The following is a 24,704-nucleotide window of genomic DNA, read 5'->3' on the forward strand; positions in this document are numbered from 1 at the left end:
GGGCTTTCACCCGTGCATCTCTCACTGCTCCAGAGCCTAAATATGTAGTCCTAGTTTGTTAATCATATCTCATTGTCTAATTATCACTTCAGTGGTTTGGAAAAAGGAAATATACATGATCATTTTATGTTTAATTAGAATTTTCAACATAAATAGAAATAAAGGCCAAGGTGGCAAGTGATTTAGGTTGTCTCAGATTTGAAGTACCTAATTTGAGAAATCCAAAAAGAGCCTGATTTTTAGAGGAGATTTTTTACAACTTTTTGAAGAGCAGGCTCATAGAATTGCCTCTAGCTGTACAATAAAAAAGGCATCCAAAAAATAATTTAGGAAACCTAGATCCTAGCTAGTATTGCCTGACTTTGTGTCTCAATTCCTTTTTTTTCACCCTCTTTTGCAGGAAGCTAGTGGTCAACAGCAAGTTACAGTAGAGACGTCCAGTGACCATTCTCCATATACGTATCAGCAAAATAAGTAACTGTGAGGTAGGGGCTTGTCCTGTCAATATAAAAAGAGATGAATTCAAAAGAATGGAGTATGTTTAAATGTTACAATATGCCGTATACTGCATTTAACCATGTTACTTGTATAATACTAATACTTTAAAGCTAAAATCAAAAGTCAATTTAGATTTTGCAAGAGTAAACTGTTAGTCAAGTGAAGGCTTCAGGATTAGACCATTAATGAGTTTTCTGCAGTAAACAACAAACTAGGTTGTTGGGTTTTTTTAGCATGGTAAAACTACTCCACCATAGCTCAGTCATTTTGGCTTCATCAGTGCATCTGTGGATGGTAACATGTATACAGAGAAAAAACTTGCAGCTACAACCCCAGGGAGAATTATACTGTTAAATTAATCCTTGTATTCTAAGGATTTGGAAGTGGCTTTCACTGTGAAGCACAAACCCTACCCCAGAGGAATGAAGCACTTGGATTTCCCAAGGAAACTCTTGCTGAGTTTTCTTTGCAAAGACTCCATTCCTTTCTCTTTTACCTTAGAAAAGAGCAATCTGGAGAAGAATTTGTGCAGTAAATACTAGTTCTGGTCCCATTCTGAATTTGTCTTGGAGCTGGTTATTTTATTCCTTTTCCTAGAGCATGTGACACACATTCCTAATTGTGTGTGCTTTCTTTACATATATCCATTTATAATATACACCTTTCCACATAACACTGTGCTTTTTCTAGGTTGCTAACATAAAAAGGTTGTTTGCAGCCACCACTCCAACTTTCCTTTCCTTCCCTCCAAGCTTCCAGAATTTAGTTTTTCTCTGACTCATCTGCTTTTCCCCACTGGATACCATACATTTTGATTGCATAAAATTTTATGAAGTTTTGCAAGCCTTCACACTGAAAGAACTTCATTCTCACTCAAACTGTATCTCCTGCTTCACTGTTTCTGTGAGAGCTTTATAAAAATGTGCTTTTATAGGCCTCATAACACAAGCTCATTAGAAACCTTCTGGACGCAGCAGTTTTGTAATTGTGCAGTTTTAAGAGTTTCTCTTCACATGACCTTCTCAAAAGGAAATCCCATGTTCCCACTGCAGATTCATATATGTACCGATGCATACATTTCATGATTACCTTTGATTTTGCAGGTCCAGTGTTTTATGTGATAACATTGCTCTCATTCCCAGTATCCAGATAAGAATTTCTTATATATTCAAGAAATCTAAAAATTGTCATATAAACAAATGCCATGTTCTGTATAGTTGACCATGCCTGATTGTACTTTACACTGGCTAAATGCTGCCCCACAAAATACCAACGTAATGGGCTTGTGCAACCCCACCATTCAGGGGAGCTGGGAAGATGGAATCCTCACCATCTCCGTTGCTCACGTGTTCAGAGCTCTGGCTCCCAGCCCCCAGTTCTAGGCTTCTGGCAGATGGATAGGCTATGTCCATCTCCTGCGTTGTGGGCCTGTGGAGGCTGCAGCTTTTCCTTCCAAACAGTCATCTGTGGCACACCAGAAAGCAGAGTCCCTTGGAACCTCTTCATGCCCTGCCCCTACCAAGAGATCAGTGCCCTTTCCATCAGTGTGGGCCCTTGCATGTTCACAGAGCATAGGAAACAGCAGTTGGCCTCTGGTACAGATCAAACATGTTACCTGGCTTATTTGAGTCATATTATAATAATCACTTTTGCAAACACTGAGCATTCCCCATAAGTCAGTCATGCACAAATATAATCCCTTAGGAAGCACTCTAAGCAGTATTCATATGCACTGCAAGTCTATATGGTCTCTAAGTGGTGAATAGGGCTGGGGTAGTTTAACATTGCTGAACTGATTTGTCTCAGCATACTGTCTGATTTGTCTCTCAGGAGTGCAATAGAAGTAGTTGCCTTTTAAAAACAAAACAACATTTGACAAATGCACACTGTTGTTTGTTCTCCTAAATTGAAGAATCAGTTACCAGGGTTTAAGTGTTACAGGCAAATGATAGTGTTTTAATTAGGCAGTGGAACATATGAAAGTTTTGCCTCCAGAATAATTGGCTTAATCTAGTCTTGGTGTATGTGATAAAGCAGTGCCAAATATCTTTCAAAAAATTGGCTAAACCTTTTCTTTTTCATTAACTCAGAACTATTCTTTTAAGTACCCTTGGCATTATAAGTTCCAGTTTTTATATATAAACAGTGCAATGGGCACTTAAAAGAATAGTTCTGAATTAATGGGGGGGGGAAATATATACATATGTGTGTGTATGTGTATATATATATATATATATATATAGCGTGTGTGATTTATTTCTGTGGTCACTGAAGCAGACCATTTTATAGATCTATAAAATGAGCCTGCTTCTTCAGTGACCACTGAAAAAGGTTTTCATCAGTTTTAATAAACATTAAAGTATAGTACTCAGTTGGGTACAAGATTGAGCTTACTCTCCTCACTTCATATGGCAGTTGGTCACTTTTTAAAAATCCACAGAAAAGTAGCTTAAGTACAGGATAAGGCCCCTAAATCTTCAGCATGCAAAACTCTCAGACATCAGTTGTATTATGTGTGTGTTCGCATGTGTGCACGTGTGTGTGTATGCCCATGCATGCACATATGTCGAAAAAAGAGGAAAACTATGGTACAAGTTTGCAATTTGTCAAAATTTGGACTTGGGAGATAGCGCCACCCATGTTCATCCCAGGTTTGCTCACGTGGACTCATTTGGTCTTAAAATTGTGTTTGAGATACAAAACAATTTTAGTTCTTAGAAGTCTGTATCAGAAGAATGAATTCAAAATGGCTCTCTGCTCTAGCTCTGACCTTTCTCTGTTGCAGATGTCCAATGTTGACCTTGCCTGGAGAAGGGTGCAAAGGCTGAAACAATCATGGATTTTACCGATCAATTGTGCTTTAGGAATTATTGACAGTTTTGCACAGGTTCTTGAAAACGTTATTTATAATGAAATCAACTAAAACTATTTTTGCTATAAGTTCTATAAGGTGCATAAAAATCCTTAAATTCATCTAGTAGCTGTTCCCATGAACAGGTTTATTTTAGTAAAAAAAAACTTTTATCAAGTGTTACGACGCAAAAAAAAAAAAAAATCAAATTTCTGGGTATGCACAGATGACCATGAAGACTTATTCACGTGCATGACAGAATTTGTGTTTTGGTTTATTTTTATTTTGTTTGTTCCTTTTGTTTTTTTCGGTTTTTTTAATTGTATGAAATGGGTTTTCTGAAGTTTAAAATAGTAAAACATCTAAGATGATGTTCTGTGCTTGCAGTGTGTGAGTGTTGCTATAGTGCAGTGTTGCAGTTATAGTGTCTGTTCTCTTAGCTTTCTGTTTTTCTTTTAATGTAGTGTGAAGTGTCTTATCCTTTTCTATAAATTCCAATTTGCCTTAACTCTTTCAATGCTGTAGCTGTTTCAGTAAGTAGTCCAAACTAATGGTGTAGAATGCTTTGACCAAATGAGCTGGTCTATTATGCCTTGTAAAACAGCAGCATAGGGCTTTTAAAAGGTAGTCAATAAAAATTGCTGAAAATTTGGCTTTTTTAATGTGTAGTAGGTGTTTTTAATGATTTTTCACATAATATGTAAGGTAGTGAAATGCAAGAGGGGAAAAATGTTTTGTGTGAAACACATTTTCTGACTGGGGAAATTTTAATAGGATAAATTGTTTGTAAGGCCATATGCCAATAGTTTCCTCTGGTAGTTTGAATGATTTAGGAACTCTGCTGTATGATGCAATGTAAAATCTTTTTTTGCCTTTTTTCAGAAACTAACTTGATGTTCTAGTTTTAGCGTAGGTAGGCTGGGGAGTCTGGGGTGGGGATATCACAGAATGTTTTTGTCCTTTCTTTATACTAATGATAGTGCTTTAGAATGATGATTGTGCTGAGACCTAGCAAACAGAAAATTTGCTATTACAGCAAAATGGCAAAAAGCTAAAGGACTCGTTTTCAAATATAAGCTGAGATGTAAGTAGAAGCAAAATTGATTGGGTACTAGCTCTCTATAGTAGGTAAATAAAAATAAAGACTTGGCACTTTTAAAGGTAACTTTACCAAAGAACAAAGAGCCAGTAACCAATAATTCTGATTTGTCTCAGCATTACGTCTTCTGTACTCTTTATTTTTGCCGGACCAGTTTGCGGTTAGGAGAATGTGCCTTTTTTGTACATTTGCATTTAGGTTTTATAATTTTAATTGATGTATGGACACAAAAAGCATGAAGGAAGACTTGGATCCAAGCAGTGCCACACTTTACATCATCACTACAAGTGTTAAGTGTAAAGAAAACCAATTTTGAAACTATGAAATTCCTGATTCATAAATACACAGTTATTTGTACTTTACATATTAGATAATTCACTGCTATTAAAGCTCTTTTATTACAATTGCATATGTTTTAAATCAAATGATAAATTAAGTTGTCTTCCAAAACTGTGTACTTGTCTGGTCAGCTGTATATGATCAGTTATCTACCTCAGAGTTTATTTCCTTTTGTATTGGGACAGGTTGCTGGCCCTCCCTGTTTCCACAGACCAAATCATCCTAGCTCAGGAGCTAGGGCTAAGCAGTTCTTTCTTTCAAGTATTTTTTAGTTTTAAATTTTGTGTGAACATTGGAGTATAGATGTCGGTGACATTTCATAGTTTCAAAAGTAAATTGCTGCTCTGAGAAGTGTAGATTCTAGTGAATTACATAGTCGTAAGAGATGTGTTTTTGTTTTTTCTTTTTTTAAAAAAAGTTGTGGTATTATTGGTTCTATGCTCCCTGGAATATTACTGCTTTGTTAAAAGTCCAGACTTCCTGCAGCACCTTCCCTGTATCTGGTCTGTTTCCAAACCTGGATCTCTCACTACTTGATATTTTTGCATTAGTCAAAACTGCAATATGATAGCTGTGTTAGAGGGAGGGAAGAGCTGCTGCTAGAAGTGTCTGAACTAAGTGCCATACTCATTGTCTGGGTAAGATTTGGGAAATTTAACCTCTGTACATAAAGAAATAATCAGTTACGTAAACATCACATAGTAGACAGCCATTAAATTATAAAAAAATTAATTTATGAAGAAAGACCTTTTGTACAGATTGAAAAAAAAGATTTTCATAGAGATATCTATATGATCAAGAGAGTTAATTTTTTATTTTTGTTTTACTAGTGCCACAAACTTGCCAGTGGTAACTTATTTGTCCGGTTCAAGATAACTCTGTAGTTTTGTTTACTAGGACTTGTTGTTAAACGCCAAAAGACATTTTTGAACTGTACATTTGATTAGATTGTTAGCTTTTTTCTGTTTTATTTCTTTTGAAAACTTTTGAATAAAAAAGATCCAAAAAATGAAAATGTTCTGGCTTCTTTTTCATTATTCCTTCTTTATATTTGTACTGTGCTGGTTGGGATGGGGGAGGAGAGGAGCCCAAACAGATCATTATAGAACCTCAGGGCAAATGCTGTTCCACAGGTTTAATATTTAAATCTCTCTAAACATGTTTCTCTCTCATGCTGCTTAAGTTTTATTCCTAATAGGAAAGCATGGTACAAAAGTAGACACATTCATGGTTTTTCAGGGGGTTAAATCAAATACTATATTTACTTAAATCCAAGATGATTTTGAATATAAAATGATCCCACCCCACCCCACAATAATTAGGTCCTATACATAGAAAATTATATTTATTTATAATTTTGCACGTATAGAATCTTAATTACTGGATTGTTGTCTTAATTTTGGCTGTTCACAGGCATTTACTTAAAGGTGTTATAGGATCTATTCCTTAACAATTGTGCCTCTTGCCATGCCACATGTGGCAGGTCACATGCTTTTGGGATTTGGGATTAGATCCTATTCAGGCCTTCCTTGCTTATGCAGGGGGAACCAGGACCCTGATCCCACACTCCCCCTCCACCAGCAAGTTGAAAGATGTGTGCACGCAATCAAATGATTGTGATTTCAGGCCAGGGACCAAATCGGGGTCTGGAACCAGTCCCAGTCTGGGCTCTGGCCCCAGCCCACCGTTATCAAAACCTCATCTCACTGGTTTTTACAAGTGCACAGGGAACCTGGGATTGGGCTGCAGCAGCCTGATCCAAGGTCCTTGTACAAAGGGCAGCACACATTACTTTTAAAGGTCAGGGGGTATGCCTTTTTATGGGATATGGTGATTCTGGGATTGGGGAGATGCTCCCCAATCCTGGAGTCCCATTACACTGTGACCTTTAAAAACTACGTGCAGCTGCACACAGAGTTTTCTGACATCCCTGGTACACAGAGTCTTCAGGACTGGGGAGAGGCTTCTTGATCCTGGGATCTACAGGCACTAGGGATGTCAAAAAAATACATTTGCAGCTCTCACTGTTTTTAAAGGTGTGGGTTATACTGAGCCTGAGATGAGGGAGCTACTATCTGATGTTGAGCTCATAACACCCCCAGTCTGGCGCTGAGGGTTGAGTGCCAGCCCAGGGCTCGGGGATTGGTTCTGCCCTAGCCCAAATTGGTGGGGGATAGCTGTATACCGGACCCTGGGTCTGCCCCAAGCTGGATCCTCGCACTCAACTGAGTGTCGAGATCTGTTATGAGCCAGCCCAAACTGGCCATACGTTCAATTTAAGGTACAATACAAACAAACCAGAAGTTGTTACCTGTTATGTGGAATAGCTTTATGGCTCATTTCCTGTATCATGCCTTCTACTGACTTGGAACACATGGCTGGATTAACCGCATCTTAAATGTAAAGTGTCAGGAGTCTCTGTCCCCCCCACAACTGCAGCAGGGGAACAAGTGGTGAGGAAAGTAGGGAGGAGGGACAGGTGACCTGACCCCTGCCCCTCCCCCCTCCCCCAAGGGCCTGCATCCCTGGTGCCTGTCCCCACTGTCACTTGCCCCACCCTGCTCCCTGCCCATCCCCCTCCCCTCCCCTGTGTTCACCCACCCACACTGCACCATGCAGTCTCCCCTGCACTTCCCCCACACTACACATTCTCCCCAAAGTTTTCCCCTGCACTGTACTGTAGTCGCTCCCTCCCTATGTCCCTTCCCCCACCACTTAAGCCTGTCCAGCTTCAACCAGGGAGCAGTGATGACAGCAGCTTTGGCCCCCAGACATGACCTCAAATCCAAGACGTCTCCATGTTGAATGGGAGAAGAAATCCTCATCTTGAATTTGAGTAAATACAGTAAGTATTGAGGAAGAGAAAAACCTAATCACTTGACTGTTAACACTTACCACTGCTGTGCTCTTCTCTCCCCTTGGAAACAACCTATTTTATTATCTTACACTCTGGGAACATGTAAGTTTTAAGCGTGTGGCGCACCTTCCACAAACATAGCTTCTCCCATGACTCCTTTTCTGAGCTATTCAAAGTGCTTCTAGCCGGCAGTTTTTTAATGGGGGGAAGGAGGTTTTATTAATGTACATTTGTTTATAAAATAAAGGCACCTCCCATGCAGTAATTCATACTTAGATGAGCAGATGAGAGCTTACTGAATTCTAAATAAAATCTGGAAGGACCCAAAAGGGAATGCATACCATTTTACTGTTTTGTCAAGCTGCTAATTTAAATGCTGGCTCAACAAGTCATCCATATAAAACAAAAGATAGATGCAGAAGATTTGTTGAAGGGCTTTATTCCATTCCTTTTAACAATTCCCTGCATGTTACCTGAAATTAATAAATAATGTTCCGGTATGATTTACAAATCCTCTAGCAGGTTACTAGTTTATGGCATCATATTTGCTTTCTAATTGGGATTGATACATTTTCCTTTTTTACCATATCTTTAAATTTATTAGGAATCAGTACTCAGCATGTAGTGACTTCTGCCTGGCTCATATGTTAGGGTTATGTGTATTATATAGGTCACCCAGCCTACTATAATCTTCTAATGCAATGCATTTGAATGCATTCTAAAATTCAGATTCTTTTGTTATAGACAGACTTCAAAAAGTGACTGAACTGAGTTGAATACAACTTATTTTGCATCTTATTTGCAAAAATGCTGTAATAAAATAGGTTAGTGTTAATTATGGAAATCACATAAGATTATGATGTTATGCAAGTATAAATATCTCATGTGAGTTTGGCTCAGTGGGTAACACATTTTTAGTATCTCTTGGTTGTAAATTAGATTCCTTTGAGGTGGTTGGGGTGGGGAAGAGAGGAAACTTAACTTCCTCTAATCCCTGACCTAGCTGAAAATGCCTTTTAGTATCAATGCATCAGGTCCTTCTAAATTCTTGCCTGGATGTCACAGATTAGGTTAAACTATTTTTGTAAGTTTAATGTGAAAATTAACAGTGTTACTGAATACCAAACGAAGCAGTGTTCTAAAAGACTTAAAACAACCTTCAGAAACTACTGGAAATTCACTTATCCAGGGCTACTTCACGGGTTTATCCATTTGGGGTAGGTGTCCCAAATGAATCTGGTGTTAAGTCAGGATCTCAGGCTGGTGTTACAATTGGTCATATCTCTTAAATGACTTGTATTTGCTCTTTACATAGTAATTGCATATCTACTGCTTCCAAGGTGCTGAAAGGTTTTAATTATTCCTTTCTCAGCTTTCCTCTATTTGTGTGATGTCTGTTATGGTTAATTTGTGCCTTGATCTTCCTCAGTTGAACAAAGAAATAGTGCCATTCCATGTATCTGTAGTTTGGCCTTCCTCTACATGTATGTGGTTCACTTGCGTGATTGAATGTCTTTGAGGAGTGGGAGAGGGGAGAAGCTATTTATGGTGATAGTTTTACTAATATTATCTCAGTAATAAACTTCCACTTTACATTAACTATGCCTATTTGAATAGATTTCTCCAGCATCTTTGTGTAGTTAGTTTTGTTTCTTAATAAAATTGACAAAAACTTTTACATACTGTATGTGTATAAATAAAGTCAAGTCTCTAAGATTCAAAGCCTATTCTTTTAATTAACTTTACATGGACTGCATGTGGCCACCATCATCTGTGGCTTTATAACATTGCAAGGTTACATCTAGATTTTTGCAATAAGCTCTATATTGAGCCACCTTTGAAAACCATCTGCAGCTGGTGCAGAATGCAGTAGTCCACCTGACAGGGCTTAGTCTCCAAAAACTTATAACTCCAGAGACTGCACTGGCTCCCAATAGCTTTCTGGGCACAATTCAAGGTACTAGGTTTGACCTTTAAGGCCCTAAATGGACCCAAACAAGTGGGACAGCCTAACTTTATTCTAACACCTTTCTCAATGCATTGCCCTTAAAGGATGATCCTATTAGCTTTTCTGAATGGTAACTCTGATCCTGTCTCCTGTCCCCTTCGAACCCTGAGTTCTCTCCTAAGAGCTCTCTCCCTTCTACGCTGAAGTATCTTTGACTGGCAAACTAAAATTATATCTTGGGCTGTACACCTGGCTGCAAGGGCTGCCCATCATAAGGCCCTGCCCCTCTCTGTCAGTAGTCACTGAGGAGTGGGTCCCCTTAGCCAATTGGTGGGGCGGGGGGAGGCAGCCATCTTGCTATGCTGGCCTGGCATCCCCTTCCCCACCCTGGCAGGTTGGTCAGGCCACAGCAGCCATGAGGATTTTATTTTTGGTAAGGTTGTGGTTTTTTTCCCAGGGAACTTGTTTTCACAGAGCTTGCCCAAAACCATGGTTTCTGTAAAAATGAAATCGCAATTTTGGTAGGTCCCTAATTATGTTTCATCTACTCATCCAAAAGCAGTTAACTGAACAATATTCAATATAATCTGAGTAATTGAGAAGTGTTACTTTATTGCTTTTAGCCCTGACCCCACTTATATACGTATTTACTATTCTTGTTCTTTAATGAACCACACAGGAATTATTTGCAAATCTGTGTGTGGTTTGGAATATAGTACCCAGCACTATGCTGTCCAGCAGTGTCTTAATGAGAACAAGACAGAGTATTATTCTGATGGCCTTTCAGTCATGCATACAGTTGTGTCCCAAATGCTCTAATAGAAGCTTTCAATGCTAGAATACTCTTTCTAATGTGAAAGATCATCTGTGTCATTGCCTACCCAATGAATCCCAGCATTGATTGCCCCCAAACAAAGTTGAGTTTTTTGGCTTTTGCACTTGGCCCTTTAATTTTGCTCAAAATATGAGATAAAATATACAAAACCAATTATTTTTGCTTGATCATTCTCTAGCTGCTAAGAAAAATCAAATAGATTAAAATATCAAAGAGTAAAGGGTCAGGGTGTGTGAAGAGACTTGAAGTAGCACAAGGGGGTCTTTCCCTTTCAGGGCACATATTCAAATGTAATCAGCTAAGTAGTGTCTGAAAGTCACTGGTATGGGGTAAGGATGTTAGTGCTCTGAGGTTGGGGTGGGGGCTGGAGTTTGTTTGATTGGGGAGGGGAGCAGGAGGGGATATACAAGCAGCTGCCTTACACAATTTCCCTTTACAGTTGCCTTGTTTTAGTCACAGCAGAAAAATGTAAGTGTGAGTGAGTGGAGACTGAAAGTGGTTCTTTACAACAGGACCTGTACACTGGTGCACATTACCAGTCATGCCCTTCTGCAGCATTAGTTCACATCAATAACTCTAACCAGGGATAACCAGTCATTCTGAACTCTGTGTAGTTCATCAGCCTGCCTCTAGCCAATTAACGTAATTCAGTCCATCAATAACCTTTGCAGTAATATAGTCATAGACCGAAGGAATTAACATACATGTTTGCTAAACCCTTCCCTGATTAGCACAGTGAGCCAGATATTCTGATCCCCTTGTTCCCACTGAGCAGCCAGTTACTCCAGTACAAGTCTTGTTTTGTAGCGCACTGTGTCACCTGGGTTTGTGTGTATATGCAGGTTTGTTTCCCATGCTTAAATTCTGCTCTCAATTACTCTGCATGTATATCAGTGCAATTCTACTGATCCCCCAGAAATCACTCTAGATTTACTTGAGTGCAACATAAAATCTAGTTTACCACTTTCATCAAAAGTCTCTACAGAAAATGGTGATACACTTTGGATTAAATGTGTTCCTAAACCACAATTAAAAAGGGCTTTGAATTAATAAAATTCTGTGTTAGTTTAGAGGAAGCCCAAACAGGAGTATTAATTCAGTGTGTCAACATGTGCCACTAGTTACAGGCAGTATTAACAAAAGGCTCTTCCTTTTGCATGCTTTAAAATTTTCTTACCAAATGCTGATGAAAATATAGACTTAGTTAATTTTATCTAGCCTTCCAAACATTACAAAATAGAACCAAGGTGTGTTTATTAATACCCCATGCCTTGGCCATGCAATAAGGCTCTTACTCAAATGAGGCTGCAGATATGCTTCCAGACCTTGAAAAAATAGCAATATTTCACTGTTGTGCAATACAGAACGAGATAATTAACTCCAACCATCCTTTAGGAAAAGCTAGTCTGTCATGGGAGACTGAACGAAAAGAAAAGATTCTCAAGCAGCCATCAGCAGTGGGTCTCCTGAGTTCACAACTTCCTTTAACACCCCATCTTCATATGCAATAGCTCAGCAAGCAGGAATGCTTCCAGCTGTCAGAAGGAGCAGTTCTCAGATGTGAGTGGGTAGCTCATGTAAGAACAAGATACAGACCAGGGTGTTATAAGAAAAAAAAATATAACTCTCTACAATGCCAGTGGTACACCATCACTTTTCAGAGCAGAGCCACATGAATTATTGAACAACATAGAGCATTGTGGATGTGGGTTGTTTTTATTGTTCTAATATGAATCCAGATTTTGAAGTCCTTATTCTTCTCTCTCGCTCTGTCTTTACTTAGCTCTTGGAACACTAAATTAGGTTTTAATACAATAGTTATGGTAGTACTGGACTGCACTAGTTGTGATTTCTTTGCTAAGCTGAAAATTGGTGAGTTGAGCAGGGAGGAGTTTGTCTGTCTAATCCTGGCCTACCCTTGCATCCAAATAATCTACTTCCAAAACCATATTTTAAGTTTCCCCTCCCTTAGCATCCACTTTTCTATAATTTGCATAACACTTTCCTAAGCATAGCACCATAACAAGCAAGCAGTACGGTGACATCTCTCTGTATATGGAGAAAGATGTATAAATTGGGTGCTTCACCCTCCATTTTAAGACAATTTATTCAGCTAAAACATTAGAAAGAAGTCACGGGCCTGTTGCAAAAAATGATGCAAACAGTTCTAGCAATCCCTTTCCTGAAAATATTTTTCAGATGAAGCAATCACCCATCATCTCTGGGAAAGCAGTTCAGGACAAAAGGAATACCACTGACTATATTGCAGTAAACGTATGCAAGTCTCATCTATTCCAGATGGTGATCATATGACCAGTAATATTATGTGCAGAGTTGTTCCTCAGAAAAACTATCATGGATTTATTAAAAATCAGCTGGTGCCTTCATGTCCCAAAGCTAGACTTTCAAATTATCTCCTTTACCTGAGTACCCAACACTCAGGTAAAGGAGTATGGGAGTGGTGGGCCAACCATACAGCATTTCTGAGTGACTCCCTTGAACAGACAGGTGTGCAGGCCTTTGTTCAATTGAACCACTAGAGGGCATGTTCTTTTAGTAATAGTCAAGAGTCATCTCTTTTTTGTGTTCAGGTAAGGTGTTTGTTTATAGGACTCTTAAAAAAAAAAAATCTTATCCAGCACTTGCAGAACACAGCATGGTACTCCCAAGGATGTCCTATTTTGATTACAAAGATTGGCTTGATAAGAGAATTATTTTGTGTCTGGAGAATGCATTAAAGCAGCGGGCACTTTTTTTTTTTCTTATGGATCCCTGTCATAGCGAAGAGGAAAGGAATCTGAATGGATTACTCTGAAAGGATCAAAGTAACCTGGAAAAACTAAAATCCTTCCCCTCTGCGTAATAGGAGTACTCAGATGATTTATCTCCTTCTGTGTTTCCTTGGCAAGTGATAGATGATTTATGCTGGCGCTGGGGAGGGGAGACTGGCTTCTTCACATATGATCTAAACTGCAAAGATTTCCAAGATGCATGAAGGATTTAAGACGAGCTGGCTTTAGAAGACCTTTTCAGCGTAAGAATAGAACAAGTGCTATATTGGGTCAGGCCACAGGCCCATCTAGCCCATTGTCCTGTTGATCTCAGGCTGGGTGGTGTCCACAGGCTCCTTGGCTATATTTGAGGGGTAGTGGGCACTGGCCAGAGGTCTCTGCCTGGTGTCCCCCCACTCAGAACCCTCATTATTAACCTTCGCTCCCATCCCTGTTTTCACTTTTTGTTGGCCCAAGATTTCTGTTGTTACACATTTAGTGACCTCCCTCTAACAATGCAGGGGGAGGTTTCCTAGTGGACCTCGGCCCACTGAGCCAATGTGTAACAAATAGGCCTGTTGCACACAGTGCAATGTGGATGCAAAAGGGAAGAGTATTTAAGCAGAGCCTTTCCAGATTGATCCATTCCCTGCCCCTTTCCCTGCAACTTTATATGCAAGTTCTGCGAAAGTTGGCATTAGCCATCTGCAGAGGGTCTGCCTGGCTTGCTCTGGTTTTTCACTCCTGCGTTTTTGGATTTGTTTTGAGCCTCTAACTAAACGAACTCCCAAACCTCGAAGTGTAACACAGCCCAAATCCCCACAGGTCACATTTGGAAAGGAATAGAATGGGTGGTGTCAGGCCGTTGAAGCTCTGGCAGGCTTTCAGCCGACTGAGGAAAGAGGCTGCGCTGAATACCAGAGGAGTTTTGCAGTGTTCTGAGTTGTGGGGCTTTGGTTTGGGAAACTCGCTCCGTCCATCGCCCTCTAGTGGCTTTCCAAAGAAAGAAGTCACATTCCTCTCCAGAGTCCTAATGGAAACAAATGTTTTGTCTCTTCATGCTGCGTGTGGTTACAAGAATATAGCTTGAACCAAGTGACTAAATAAGCAATAAGCAGCATAGGCCGTTGCTGGGTCATATGCTGAAATCCATAGGCAGGCCAAGCGCCTACTGGCAACAATAAAACTGGTCTGTGTAAAGATTTCAGAATTAGCTCCAACATTAAAACCAGTTGAGTGTGTATTGCTGGACCCCGTGGAATGCCAAGCAGTGAGATACTGTGTGCTCAACCCCCACCCAGACAAGAATAGCCCCCTTTTTACCCACACAGTCCTATTCTTAGAATACCAACAGTATTTAGTTTATCTCTGCCAAGCTGTTGTTTATTCTTGCAAGTGGCTAAATGAATCACTATTCAGGCCTATTCAGATTACTATATTAGAGGCCTGTGATAATGTAGGACACTGACAGAAAGCAACCTGAGCTCATGGGACAGTGCACAGCCAGTCTTGGATAACATATTGTAACAGAGCACAGGATGCTCTGTTACTTGCAGGGGCCTGAGCAGCAGCACCAAGGCAGTCTGCAGCTGCTCACAGCCCCAGTTAGGCAGGCTGCCTGATTGGGGAACAGGGCCCAGCTGTTGTATATAAGGGCTGGTCCCTGAACAACAAGGCAGCAGTCTGCTGTGAGACAGCCGGAGAACGCCACCCGGCTGGAGCTGCTGCTCAACATCTCAGACAAGAGAGGAGCTATGGGGGTGGCAAGAGGATCCTGGTCCTGGGCATGACCAGAAACTGCACCCTGCTGGGGAAGGGTGGTCTGGTGGGACTGTTCATGGTGGTACAGTCCCCCACAAATGCCAGGCCAGTTATCTCCCTGGTGAAAGGTGGGTAGGGGTGCCTGATAACCCCAGCCCCCACATCCCTGGTGATCATGGCAGGGGGAGCCCAGGCTCACCCTGAGTACTGAGGAAGGGCCCAGGTCAGACAGAGGGACCGGAGGCAATGCCCAGACTCACAAAGTAGTCTGAGGTTACGCTAAGGAGCCAGGAGTTGGGCTCCGGGAGCCTTGAGCTTTGGGGATCTATGAGGGGAGCTCCCAGGCAAAAGTGATATGGGTTAAATTAGTGCAGTGGGACAGGACTTGGAGCCCAGTGTGAGGGGCCTGGGGCCTGAGGATGGAGCTTGGAGCCCAGTGAGTATATTAGAAATTGACAAGGCTGGGTGTTAGGCCATAGACATCTGTGAGGCATGAGACATGGTTGGAGCTGTGTACAGAGGCCCTTGTCATCAAGGTGGGTAAAGGGCAATCTCCCACCTAATCAACATCAGTCAATCAGAGCATCAAGGTGTGGCAGGGGAGGTGGACAGGTGGTTTGCCCAGAAGCAAGTGGGTGGACCTATGTTGAGATTGGCTCTGGGATGCCCACTTGTTACACACATGCAAACTATTGGAAATGGAAAGCTCCCATTTTGCATACACCTCTGACCTCAGGCTAGGCAGAGCAAAGTAAATCTTATGCCAGTCCACCACATAGTGCAGAATGCGAATTTAAGGGATACAGGCTGCTTTTTTGGCATACAGAAATCAGATATACAGCCCTAATCCTACCAGTGAACTAAATCTGTTTTCTGACTAAGGAGTACAAGATTTGTCTTTTAGGGCCCAGTTTTCTCTGTTGTCCCGTACAATCCCACTTAGGTCAGTAGAAGAGAACCTGGACAGAGCAGATGAGGTAACCTCCAGCTGGGGCCCTGGTGCTGGCCCTGGATAGGCTCCTCTGCCCCAGTTTTGCCACTTGCCTCACCAGCAGAGATCCTGGTGTTCCATTTAAAAATTGCAAATTCTCTGATAAGAAACCCAAGTTCTCTCATTAAAATACCCAAAATAGTGTTCTTTCGCTAGTAAAATGAAATGCCACTATACAGAGAGGGATCAGTTGGGCAATGTTTTATTGATATATTTACAAGTTTAAAGCAATTTGGAACCCTACCAGTGCCTCTATCATCATAATAAAATTAATTCTAAATATGGCACTTTGACATTTACTTTTAGGGTGTTTTATCATAGAAAAATCCGAGCTGCCCCTACCCCCTTCGCTCATGGACTGCCCCAGGGCCCGGCACTGCTTGCAAGGACCGTCTGTCACGCCAGGCCGGGTCCTGCCTCCATGGACCTGGCCTGGCCTGATAGCACAGGACCCGGCCCAGCGCGACACATGGTCCCTGGTCTGAGGCAGCTGGGGCTACGACATGCTTTGGGGAAGTTCCAAAAGTAGCGGGCCCTGAGTGCCTGACGGCGACTGCTGCCACGGTGTGGGGGAGGCTGTGGGCCTTGTGTGGAGCAAAGGGGTGGTGTGGCCCCTGTTGGGGGGGTTGTGGGCCCTGTGGAGGACTCACTCCCACCTACAGTCCCCCCACACATCCAAGGTCCCACCCCGTCATAATTCCCCCCCACCCCCAGTCCCTACTTACCAGGGACAGTGCCCAGGTCACACTGCCTTGCACAGCATGCTAGGGCACCACAGAGTACCATAGAGATACTGGCCAGATGCAAGAGTGTCTCTGGAGGTCTGAGCCCTGGCTTGCCTCAGGACATGGTGGGGAACTGTCCTGTGCCACTTTTCTCCAGGATGTTTTATTTTGATAGGAATTCCAGGTATCAAATTTTGAACCTGCACTGCAAATATGCAGTGCAAGAAACATTTTTTCATTCTCAGCATGCCTCTTGCAGTATCTCAAGCTGGTTTGAGATGCCACAAGAGGCACGTGTGCACTCATCTGGATGTGCCCAACAAGTACAAGACATTGGATCTAAGTCATGCCACCTAACAAGGCCCCCCTCTCTCCCCAATTCAGTGTGTAGTTTTCCATTGCTCCTTTCCATAGCTGAGTGCCTCTTCTGCCCAGGAAAACTAGCTGCCCTGTGCCATTGGTAGATCCAGTCTTCTGATAATGTGCCAGGTCCATGAGCATGGGGAACTCAAAGGTAAAAGGAAGGGATTTGTGATCCTGGTCTGATTCCCTTGTTGCTTCACAAAGTATTGGTGCTGGACCCTCTCTGCATCTGCCGATGTGGAGCCAGACAGGGTTAAAAATGTGAACCTTCCTGCAGTTCAGCACCTCACTCTGCTGGTGTGGACACTGGGGTAAGCAGCTAGAAGCCTAGAGGTCAAGAGTTGGAGGCCATAGCAGAAGCACTCACGCCATGGCCAAGTCAGTTTCCAACAAACCTGCAAATTCTGTTAAATACCTTGTAACAAGGATATGAGAAAGGAAAGGAAGTAGTTCAGCCACCTGCAGGGTGCTACACATGCCATGTGCATTGTTCCAGGAAGGAACTGGGGAAGAAGAAAACATTGTCTGCCTTTCAGTCAGGCAACCAGCTTGTAAAAGTACAGCACTTTGGAACCATACACTTGAATGCATCTCTATCCTAACCCTAAGGCAGGGAGGCAGTTAAAATGTGTATGTTTATATAGCAGCTTCAGGGCAAAGAAAAGGAAATTTCACAAAAGTGTATGTATTATTGAAGATCACATTTTTTAAAAGCTTCTTGTTGACAGAAGGCTCTGATTCACACTAGCACCTAAGGGTGAGAATATCCCTGATGTCTCTTCCAGCTACAAAGGTTGCAAGCCTTGTACAGTTATACAATCAGGGCTGAAATTGGGGCCTATGTGGTCAGATTGCAATACGCTGGCTAGGAAGGACAAAAAAGTCCATCTAAACCAGTAGTGCTGTGCTAAGATTCTCCAACTCTGCCTATCTTCTGCCTCCAAGGTCAGAACCAGCCTCCTGGCTGGTCACTTTTCAGTGTAGTTGTATCCTTGCAAGTGTATATACTTGTACTAAATCTAGCCTATTGCCTATGATATAACAAGTATTTATAACAGTTACCAGAGATATGTTACCAAGCTGAATACAGTTTTAATGTACTTTTAAAGGCCTGGATTCTTCAAAAAGGACCTCTTTCTTTTGGTAGGTACCATTTTATGCTCCTAGTGGATTGTATTATAATGTAATTGGGCATTTTTACACAAGATGCTACTATGCAGTTGTTACTGTGCATTTATTTAATACCTGTATAAACACAGGGACTAAACGCACAGTAACACAGGTACGCAGTAGCATTGGCAAATGTTTTTTAGATGATGCTACTGTACAGTAGCCGAATAATACGCAGCCATAGAGTATTAGGCACAGTCAGCGTCTCATGTGGACATGCCCACTTAGTGCTCTGCATGTTCTTTCCTGTACCTATTTATTTACTAAATATTAAATAATGAGCTAGTAGGACACCCAGCTCCAATTCACACCCTCCATTTCTCAATTCTGTTCTGCGTTATTTTAATCTGCACCATTGAGCTGGTAGATTTTCAGTTCTAAAAGGGTTATACTGATTACTTAGAGCTTCTGTTTTGGTGCCAGTCATGTTGTTCTCACACTGTGTTGTGCCTGAATATTGCTGCACGTACATTAGGCTCTTTCCGCCATCACATCTGCACTATCTTGGCACTGTTGTTATTTTTGTGATGTTTCAGGAATGTCTTTTTTTTTTCCCTCTTTTCCTGTTATTTCCAGTACTGGGGGAACTGCCAGATGTGGGAAAGGCTTAGCACAGAGCAGTGGCCAGAGCCTCAGCTGCTGCAGAAGAGCTTGTGTGTGCAAAGTTGACTTTATACCACTTTTGCTGTCCCTAAATCATAAAGTTGCTCTAAAAGATGCCTGTCCTTGAGAGCAAGTTTGTAAGCTATTCAAACTTCCACCAGCTGCCAGGTGCCCCAAGAAAGTAAAATAAAACAGAGATTGATGGCACCTAAGGGATGACTAAGGCATGTAGCCACTTTTGGCCATTTGACCCAGGAAGAAAAGAAAGTCTTCTGCAAAGAGAATAGAGTGGCTTAGTTCTATGTAAGACAGTTATGGGTAGGTTCACAACAGAACAGTAGTACAGAACCACTGTGCTGAAGGGTATTATCCCCTAAGGTAAGAATGTCAAACTCATCTGGACCCACAAGCAGGATAAGTGGTGTGAGGCAGGTCCACAGGCTGGATTGGGCCCATGGACCCCTTTTTCTTCCTCACCTCCTCCCTCCCCTCGTATGCCAGGTCCAGTACTTATGGTGTCCACTCCAAGGCCCGCACTGTACATGAAGCCCACCCTGCCCGATTCAGGCTCAGTGCCAAACGTCACACACTCCAGCCAGTCTGGGCCCTGTGCATGCAGCATGGGTCCCAAAGCACCTGAAGCAAGTGCTGTGTGCTACATGGATTCCAGACCAGCTGAAACTGGCACTGCATGCAGCATAGGTCCCAGGGTGGGTGGAATGGGCCCTGCATGTAGCATGGGTCCCAAAGTGGCTCGGGCAGGCTTCACCTATCATGCAGATCCCTAAGTGGCTGGTGGGGCATATGGTGTGGTCCCAGACCCTACCTGCGGGGTTCGTACCCCACGTACACTGTGTGCAGCCTATGGATCTACTCTGAGACCCAGTGGCAGTACTGGGGGCCCAGATGACAGGGCTCCGAGGGACAGAGCCACATATTTTATCTTTGATACATGTCCTGAGGGTCACACAACTCTCAGTGTCTACTGTGTAACATCCCATTTGGTCAATATTCACTCATGGGGCCAAATTCTAATCTCATGGATGTCAATGAGGAACTGTCATTAACTTCAAACAACAGAATCTGGTTACAGGTTGTTAGCTGGATAAGATGATATATGATAGGGAGCCCATAGAATGTTATTGTAGACTTGCAAATTATATTCATTATGAATGGGGCTCTGCATGCCAGGTAAATTTTAAATAGCCAGATATGCTTACAGCAACAAGTTTGCAGTTTGTAGTTGGTGAGTTTGCAGTTATGGACTAGTAACCTGCAATATTATAATTTGTTGCCTTCTGCATATATCTACGTTTTGTACAAACATCACACGCCATCATGCACAGCCTGGTAATCTGTATTCTAAAGCTGCTAAATCAGTAAGGCCAACAATTTCAGAAGCGTACAATAATCTTTAGTGCCTCAGATTTTTAGATGCCCAGCTTGACTCATTCAGGACTCATAACTCCAGCTGAAGTTAATGAGAGCTTTTTATTTAGCATATCTCCAAATATCCGGCCCAAGGTGTTTCAAGCAGGGTATGCACAGTTAGTAAACACTTTTGCAAATATAGCATACATTTGGTAGAGAGCCTAGATCTCTGTAAAAGTAAATGAAGAAAAAAAGCCAATGCCAAGTGACCAGACTATTCTTCACAGGCCACCAAAAAGGGCTGCATCAGTCTTGTGCAAAGGCATTGTTTGCTAAATAAGTAGAATTCTCTTTAGTCATAGTGGTCAATTAAATATTGGAAAACTGATATGTATATGTATATATATACATATACACACATATAATGTTGGATTGGCCACAACAGAGACATTTTGGAGAGGTACATATTTTATGGCAATAAATAAGTCATTGGTATAATTTCTCAATTAGGTATGGAAATTAATACTCATGTTTTGTAAGGAAGTCAAAAGCAGCTACCTTTATCGTACAAACTCAGTTTAAAACCATTTCAGTTGAGGAACTATAGTTAAAGTAACTAAAAATCTGAGGCACTGAAGATTATTGTACACTTCTGAAATTGTTGGCCTTACTGATTGACCTAACTATAGTTACTCAACTGAAATGGTATTAAAACAAATTTGTATGATATCAAAGCAGCTGCTCTTGACTCCTTCACAAGACATGAGTATTAATCTTCATATCCAGTTGTGAAATTATATCAGTGACTTATTTATTGCCATAAAATGTGTACATCTCCAAAATGCCTCCGTTGTGGCCACTCCAGGATTTTATATTTATGCTGAGTTGAATATATTCTAGCACGTGAATACTACCCTCTTCCTTACTTCTAGTTCATCTCCAGGATAAGTAATACATTGGCATAACTTTGCCATTTGTCAGCCAGCAGTCTGGTAACACATTTGTTCATCAATCTAATTTTAACCTTTTCTCACAAAGCACTTGGTATTTCATGTAAATCAACCAGACATTCTGTCATTCACAAGGGCTCTGCCTTCATAGTGTTCTAAAACCATGTGCTTTATCAAAAATATCCACTTTAAGTCACGGAAGGAAACTTAAAGCTAATATGTTACTTCTGGACTGTTAATACCAGAATGCTTTGAATCTGTTTATTACCACAACAAAGATAAATTACATGTCTGGCAGGGATTTTTGATAACTGGCATGGTAATGCATTTCAGCACTTTCTGAAATTAAAGGTCTGCCCTGAAAGGTAAGTAGCATAATGCATGGCTAAAATATTCACTCCACAAATTCTAGATTGTTTTCAGTTGTCATTTTAATTTACAGCTGGTAGAAGAAGAAATACATCCATTGTGATTAATAAATGGTTTTATAAAGAACAGCATTTTGGTGTAGTTTAGTTCAGGCAAGTTGTTTTGATAAGATACAAATGCTGTTTGCATTTTCAAATGATGTCTATGAATGTTTCCTCTAGTTTTTCTTGATGCTGAGTAGCAGCTTCTGTAATTAAAAGTTACAGGTCTGCTATCATTTCCTTTACTTTTTTAGGGCTTACTTGAATACAAACATTTTGTTAGTTTTTAAGCTACTAGTTTAAGCTACAGAACAGCTATAACTAAGCGCTGTTTTAATTTTTTTTGTTTTGAAATAATGAAAGCGATTAGTTCTTTAATGTAGGCTATATAGGCTCTGGTAGGTTCCATGCATTCTTGTGAGGCTCACTGAGAATCCATTGCCACATAACACCTGCAGTCTGTAAACCTTTATGGTTCCAAAGCACAGTACAAAACTTGGTTAAGAATAAATATCGTGCTTTGACTGATCAAGACCAATTTATTTATAGCCACTATTTTAAAATGTTATATTAATATTAATAAAATTAATAAATTAATTAAAATTAATAAATGTTAATATATTTTTATATTAAGATAACTAAACATTTCACTTAATAGGCAATCTGAAGCTGCACTCATTCTGTGTTATGTTTAATTTTTAATGAACATTTGTGGTATCGTAGCTGTCATGGCATATTTACTGAAAAGATCACCTCTCTCCAGTGTTACACACAGAATAGCCTTACTAAAGGCCCATGAAGATGACAGGACAGAAATGAAGCTACTCTACCTCCTCTAGTATAGTGCAACCTCCCTCCTGTGCTCCTGTGGTATGTGTTTACAAAACAAGAGGTGTGTGCACTGTAAAGCAGGCTAAATACTTTTGCACTGCTTTAATGGTGTCAATGTTTGCACACCTCGGCAGCATATTGTACATTAATTCTAGCCACTATAGGAGATTTGGCGGCATAATGCACCTTAAATGACTTTGGGTGCAGCAAACTAACACTCCTCTGAAGAGTTTTAGTTTGCTGCCCCTACAGCCACGGAGCGAAGAACCAGGCTCTGTTCATGTCCATGGCTCTGCCGGAAGCCCTGCAGGCAGCCTGGCAGCAGCACGGGAAGGTAGGCTCCACCCAAGAAAAGTAGCGAGCCTGATCTTCACCTCCCCCAGAGCCTGCCTGCCTTCCTGAGCTGTGGGGGGGCCCGGTGCTTCCCTCCATGGCTGCAGTGACCCCTGGGACTGCCTGGGGGGGGTGGCACTGCTGCCACAGAGGTAAGCATCAGCACCCGCCTCCTCCCCACAGCTCAGGGACTGCTCCACCTGCCAACAGCCTACCCTCCCCTTCCTGCCGAAGAGCCAGGTAAGTCAGCGGGGTGTGTGCATGACACAGGGGTTCAATCAGCCCTAAATTGAAGCGGTGTTTTTTAAAACCCACTGTTTCATTTCAGAGCCCCCCTTTCATTTACATATGCCCCTACTCTGCAATGGAATGAGACAATGAGACGATGGCAAAAAGATGCATAAATCTCCCCCTGCTTCATTCTTTCCTCATCCCTCACAGCCCTCCCCCTTCTCAGTGCCACTGAAGGAAGTTTTTAATTAAGTTGCCTTCTTCAGGAAACAAGGGTTGCAGCCCAAATCTTACCCTTAACCAATCAAAGGATTCAGACTGCCTTTGTTCAGTTCTTTAGGTTGCCAACTTTGGGATGGGAACTGTCCTTAATTATGTGTTTGTACAATTCCTAGCACAATGGGAGGCTATTAGCTTTGCTGTAATACAAGCAGTAATTTAAAAAATTAGTTTCACCATATGCAGCAACTTTCACATCCCCAAATTAGGTATGAGCAGAATTTGTCCACAATAATTATAAAAAGACATGGATGTTGACTTGGAACAGCATGTCCTTGGGCTTTCTTGACTTGGGAACCTAAACCTTAATTTAGGTTCCTATCTTTAGACACACATTTGGAAAGCTTTGACCACCTGTTTTATTTTGAAAGATACATCACAAGGTTTTGTTCCATGAGATATTCAAAGTTATCTCTTTTGTATTTTAATTTTTGACATGTTTAAGAAATGATTTGGGTAGTAGTAGAGAGTTGTGCAATTTACCCTTCAGGTTCTCGTGATGTTTTTGCATGGAAGCCAGTTAGGTTGCTGATTTTGCTCTCAGATACTTATAGGCAGATTAATACAGTCAAAGGGACCTAACTGATGGCATCTATGTGGTTTTGTTGATCACACAGTGAACAATAAATTTTACATCATCTTTCATTTGTGACTTGCTCGATGCTGTATTTTACTAATGCTGTTTTCATAGCTGGGAGCGACTTCTAGTATTACCACCAAACACTTGCTCTGGACACAAGAATTTTTTGCTATTTCACTCAAAGGAAAAAAGAAATGGCTTCATAGTCCAAAAGACGTGCACCTGTATTTCAATAATGCTGTTTTCCCCATGGTGTTCCATGTCTCTCCTGGGTTACTCCTGACAGATAAAGGGATGAATGGAATGAAAGTCACTGGAGTTACACAGGAATAAATCTAGCCCCACATCTTACAATGGAAAAGGAAATTAAGTTTTGATTAACTGCTTGTAAAACAAAAATCAGCTGCTTAATAAAGTTAATGGCAAAAGACTGTAACGGAAGTAAAACAGACACATTGGGTGCGTCCAGATTAGAGCACGTGAGCCTCTTGCCCCACCTGAAACCCCTTTGAGGCAGGGCAAGAGGCACGTGTGGGAATGAAAAAATGTTCCCCACGCTGCAAACTTGGGAGAATTAGTCCCCTTGAGAAAATTAGACCCCTGGATATCCGGGGTCTAAAAAAAAAACCCAAAGAAGCGGGACAGGGCATGGTCTCAGACTGTGCCCTGAGGCAACTGGAGGCTAGGTCCTCCAGGGAGATGCTCTGGCTGCCAGAGTATCTCCATGGTTGGCCTCTCGCCCTGGTGCTGAAACACGCAGCTGGCCAGGCCGCATGTTCAGCACCAGGGCTCCAGTGATGGTGAGTAAGGGGTCAGGGAGGCTGGAGGAGAGGGGGAGGGGACCAAAGGGAGGACCCCTGCCGGCCCTGCCCATTCCCCCAGCCCGGCCCCTCCCCCCACCAGACCCC

The 24,704-nt window shown here is 41.7% G+C and overlaps 1 protein-coding gene across 3 annotated transcripts in view; it reads left to right on the plus strand.

The window, feature by feature from the left end:
• Positions 1-5,691, plus strand: part of RBMS1 (RNA binding motif single stranded interacting protein 1) — a 133,954-nt gene extending 128,263 nt beyond the window's left edge. For all 3 annotated transcript variants that reach the window (XM_019553935.1, XM_019553936.1, XM_019553937.1), the window contains exons 13-14: positions 401-485; positions 3,284-5,691. In XM_019553935.1, coding sequence (XP_019409480.1) covers positions 401-478 — 78 coding nt within the window. In that variant the 3' untranslated portion in view covers positions 479-485; positions 3,284-5,691. The remainder of the gene's footprint in view (positions 1-400; positions 486-3,283) is intronic.
• The last annotated feature ends 19,013 nt before the right edge of the window (positions 5,692-24,704 follow it).

This window comes from Crocodylus porosus, unplaced genomic scaffold, assembly GCF_001723895.1.
Source record: "Crocodylus porosus isolate Cpor-Errol unplaced genomic scaffold, CroPor_comp1, whole genome shotgun sequence".
In the NCBI taxonomy this organism is placed as follows: domain Eukaryota; kingdom Metazoa; phylum Chordata; order Crocodylia; family Crocodylidae; genus Crocodylus; species Crocodylus porosus.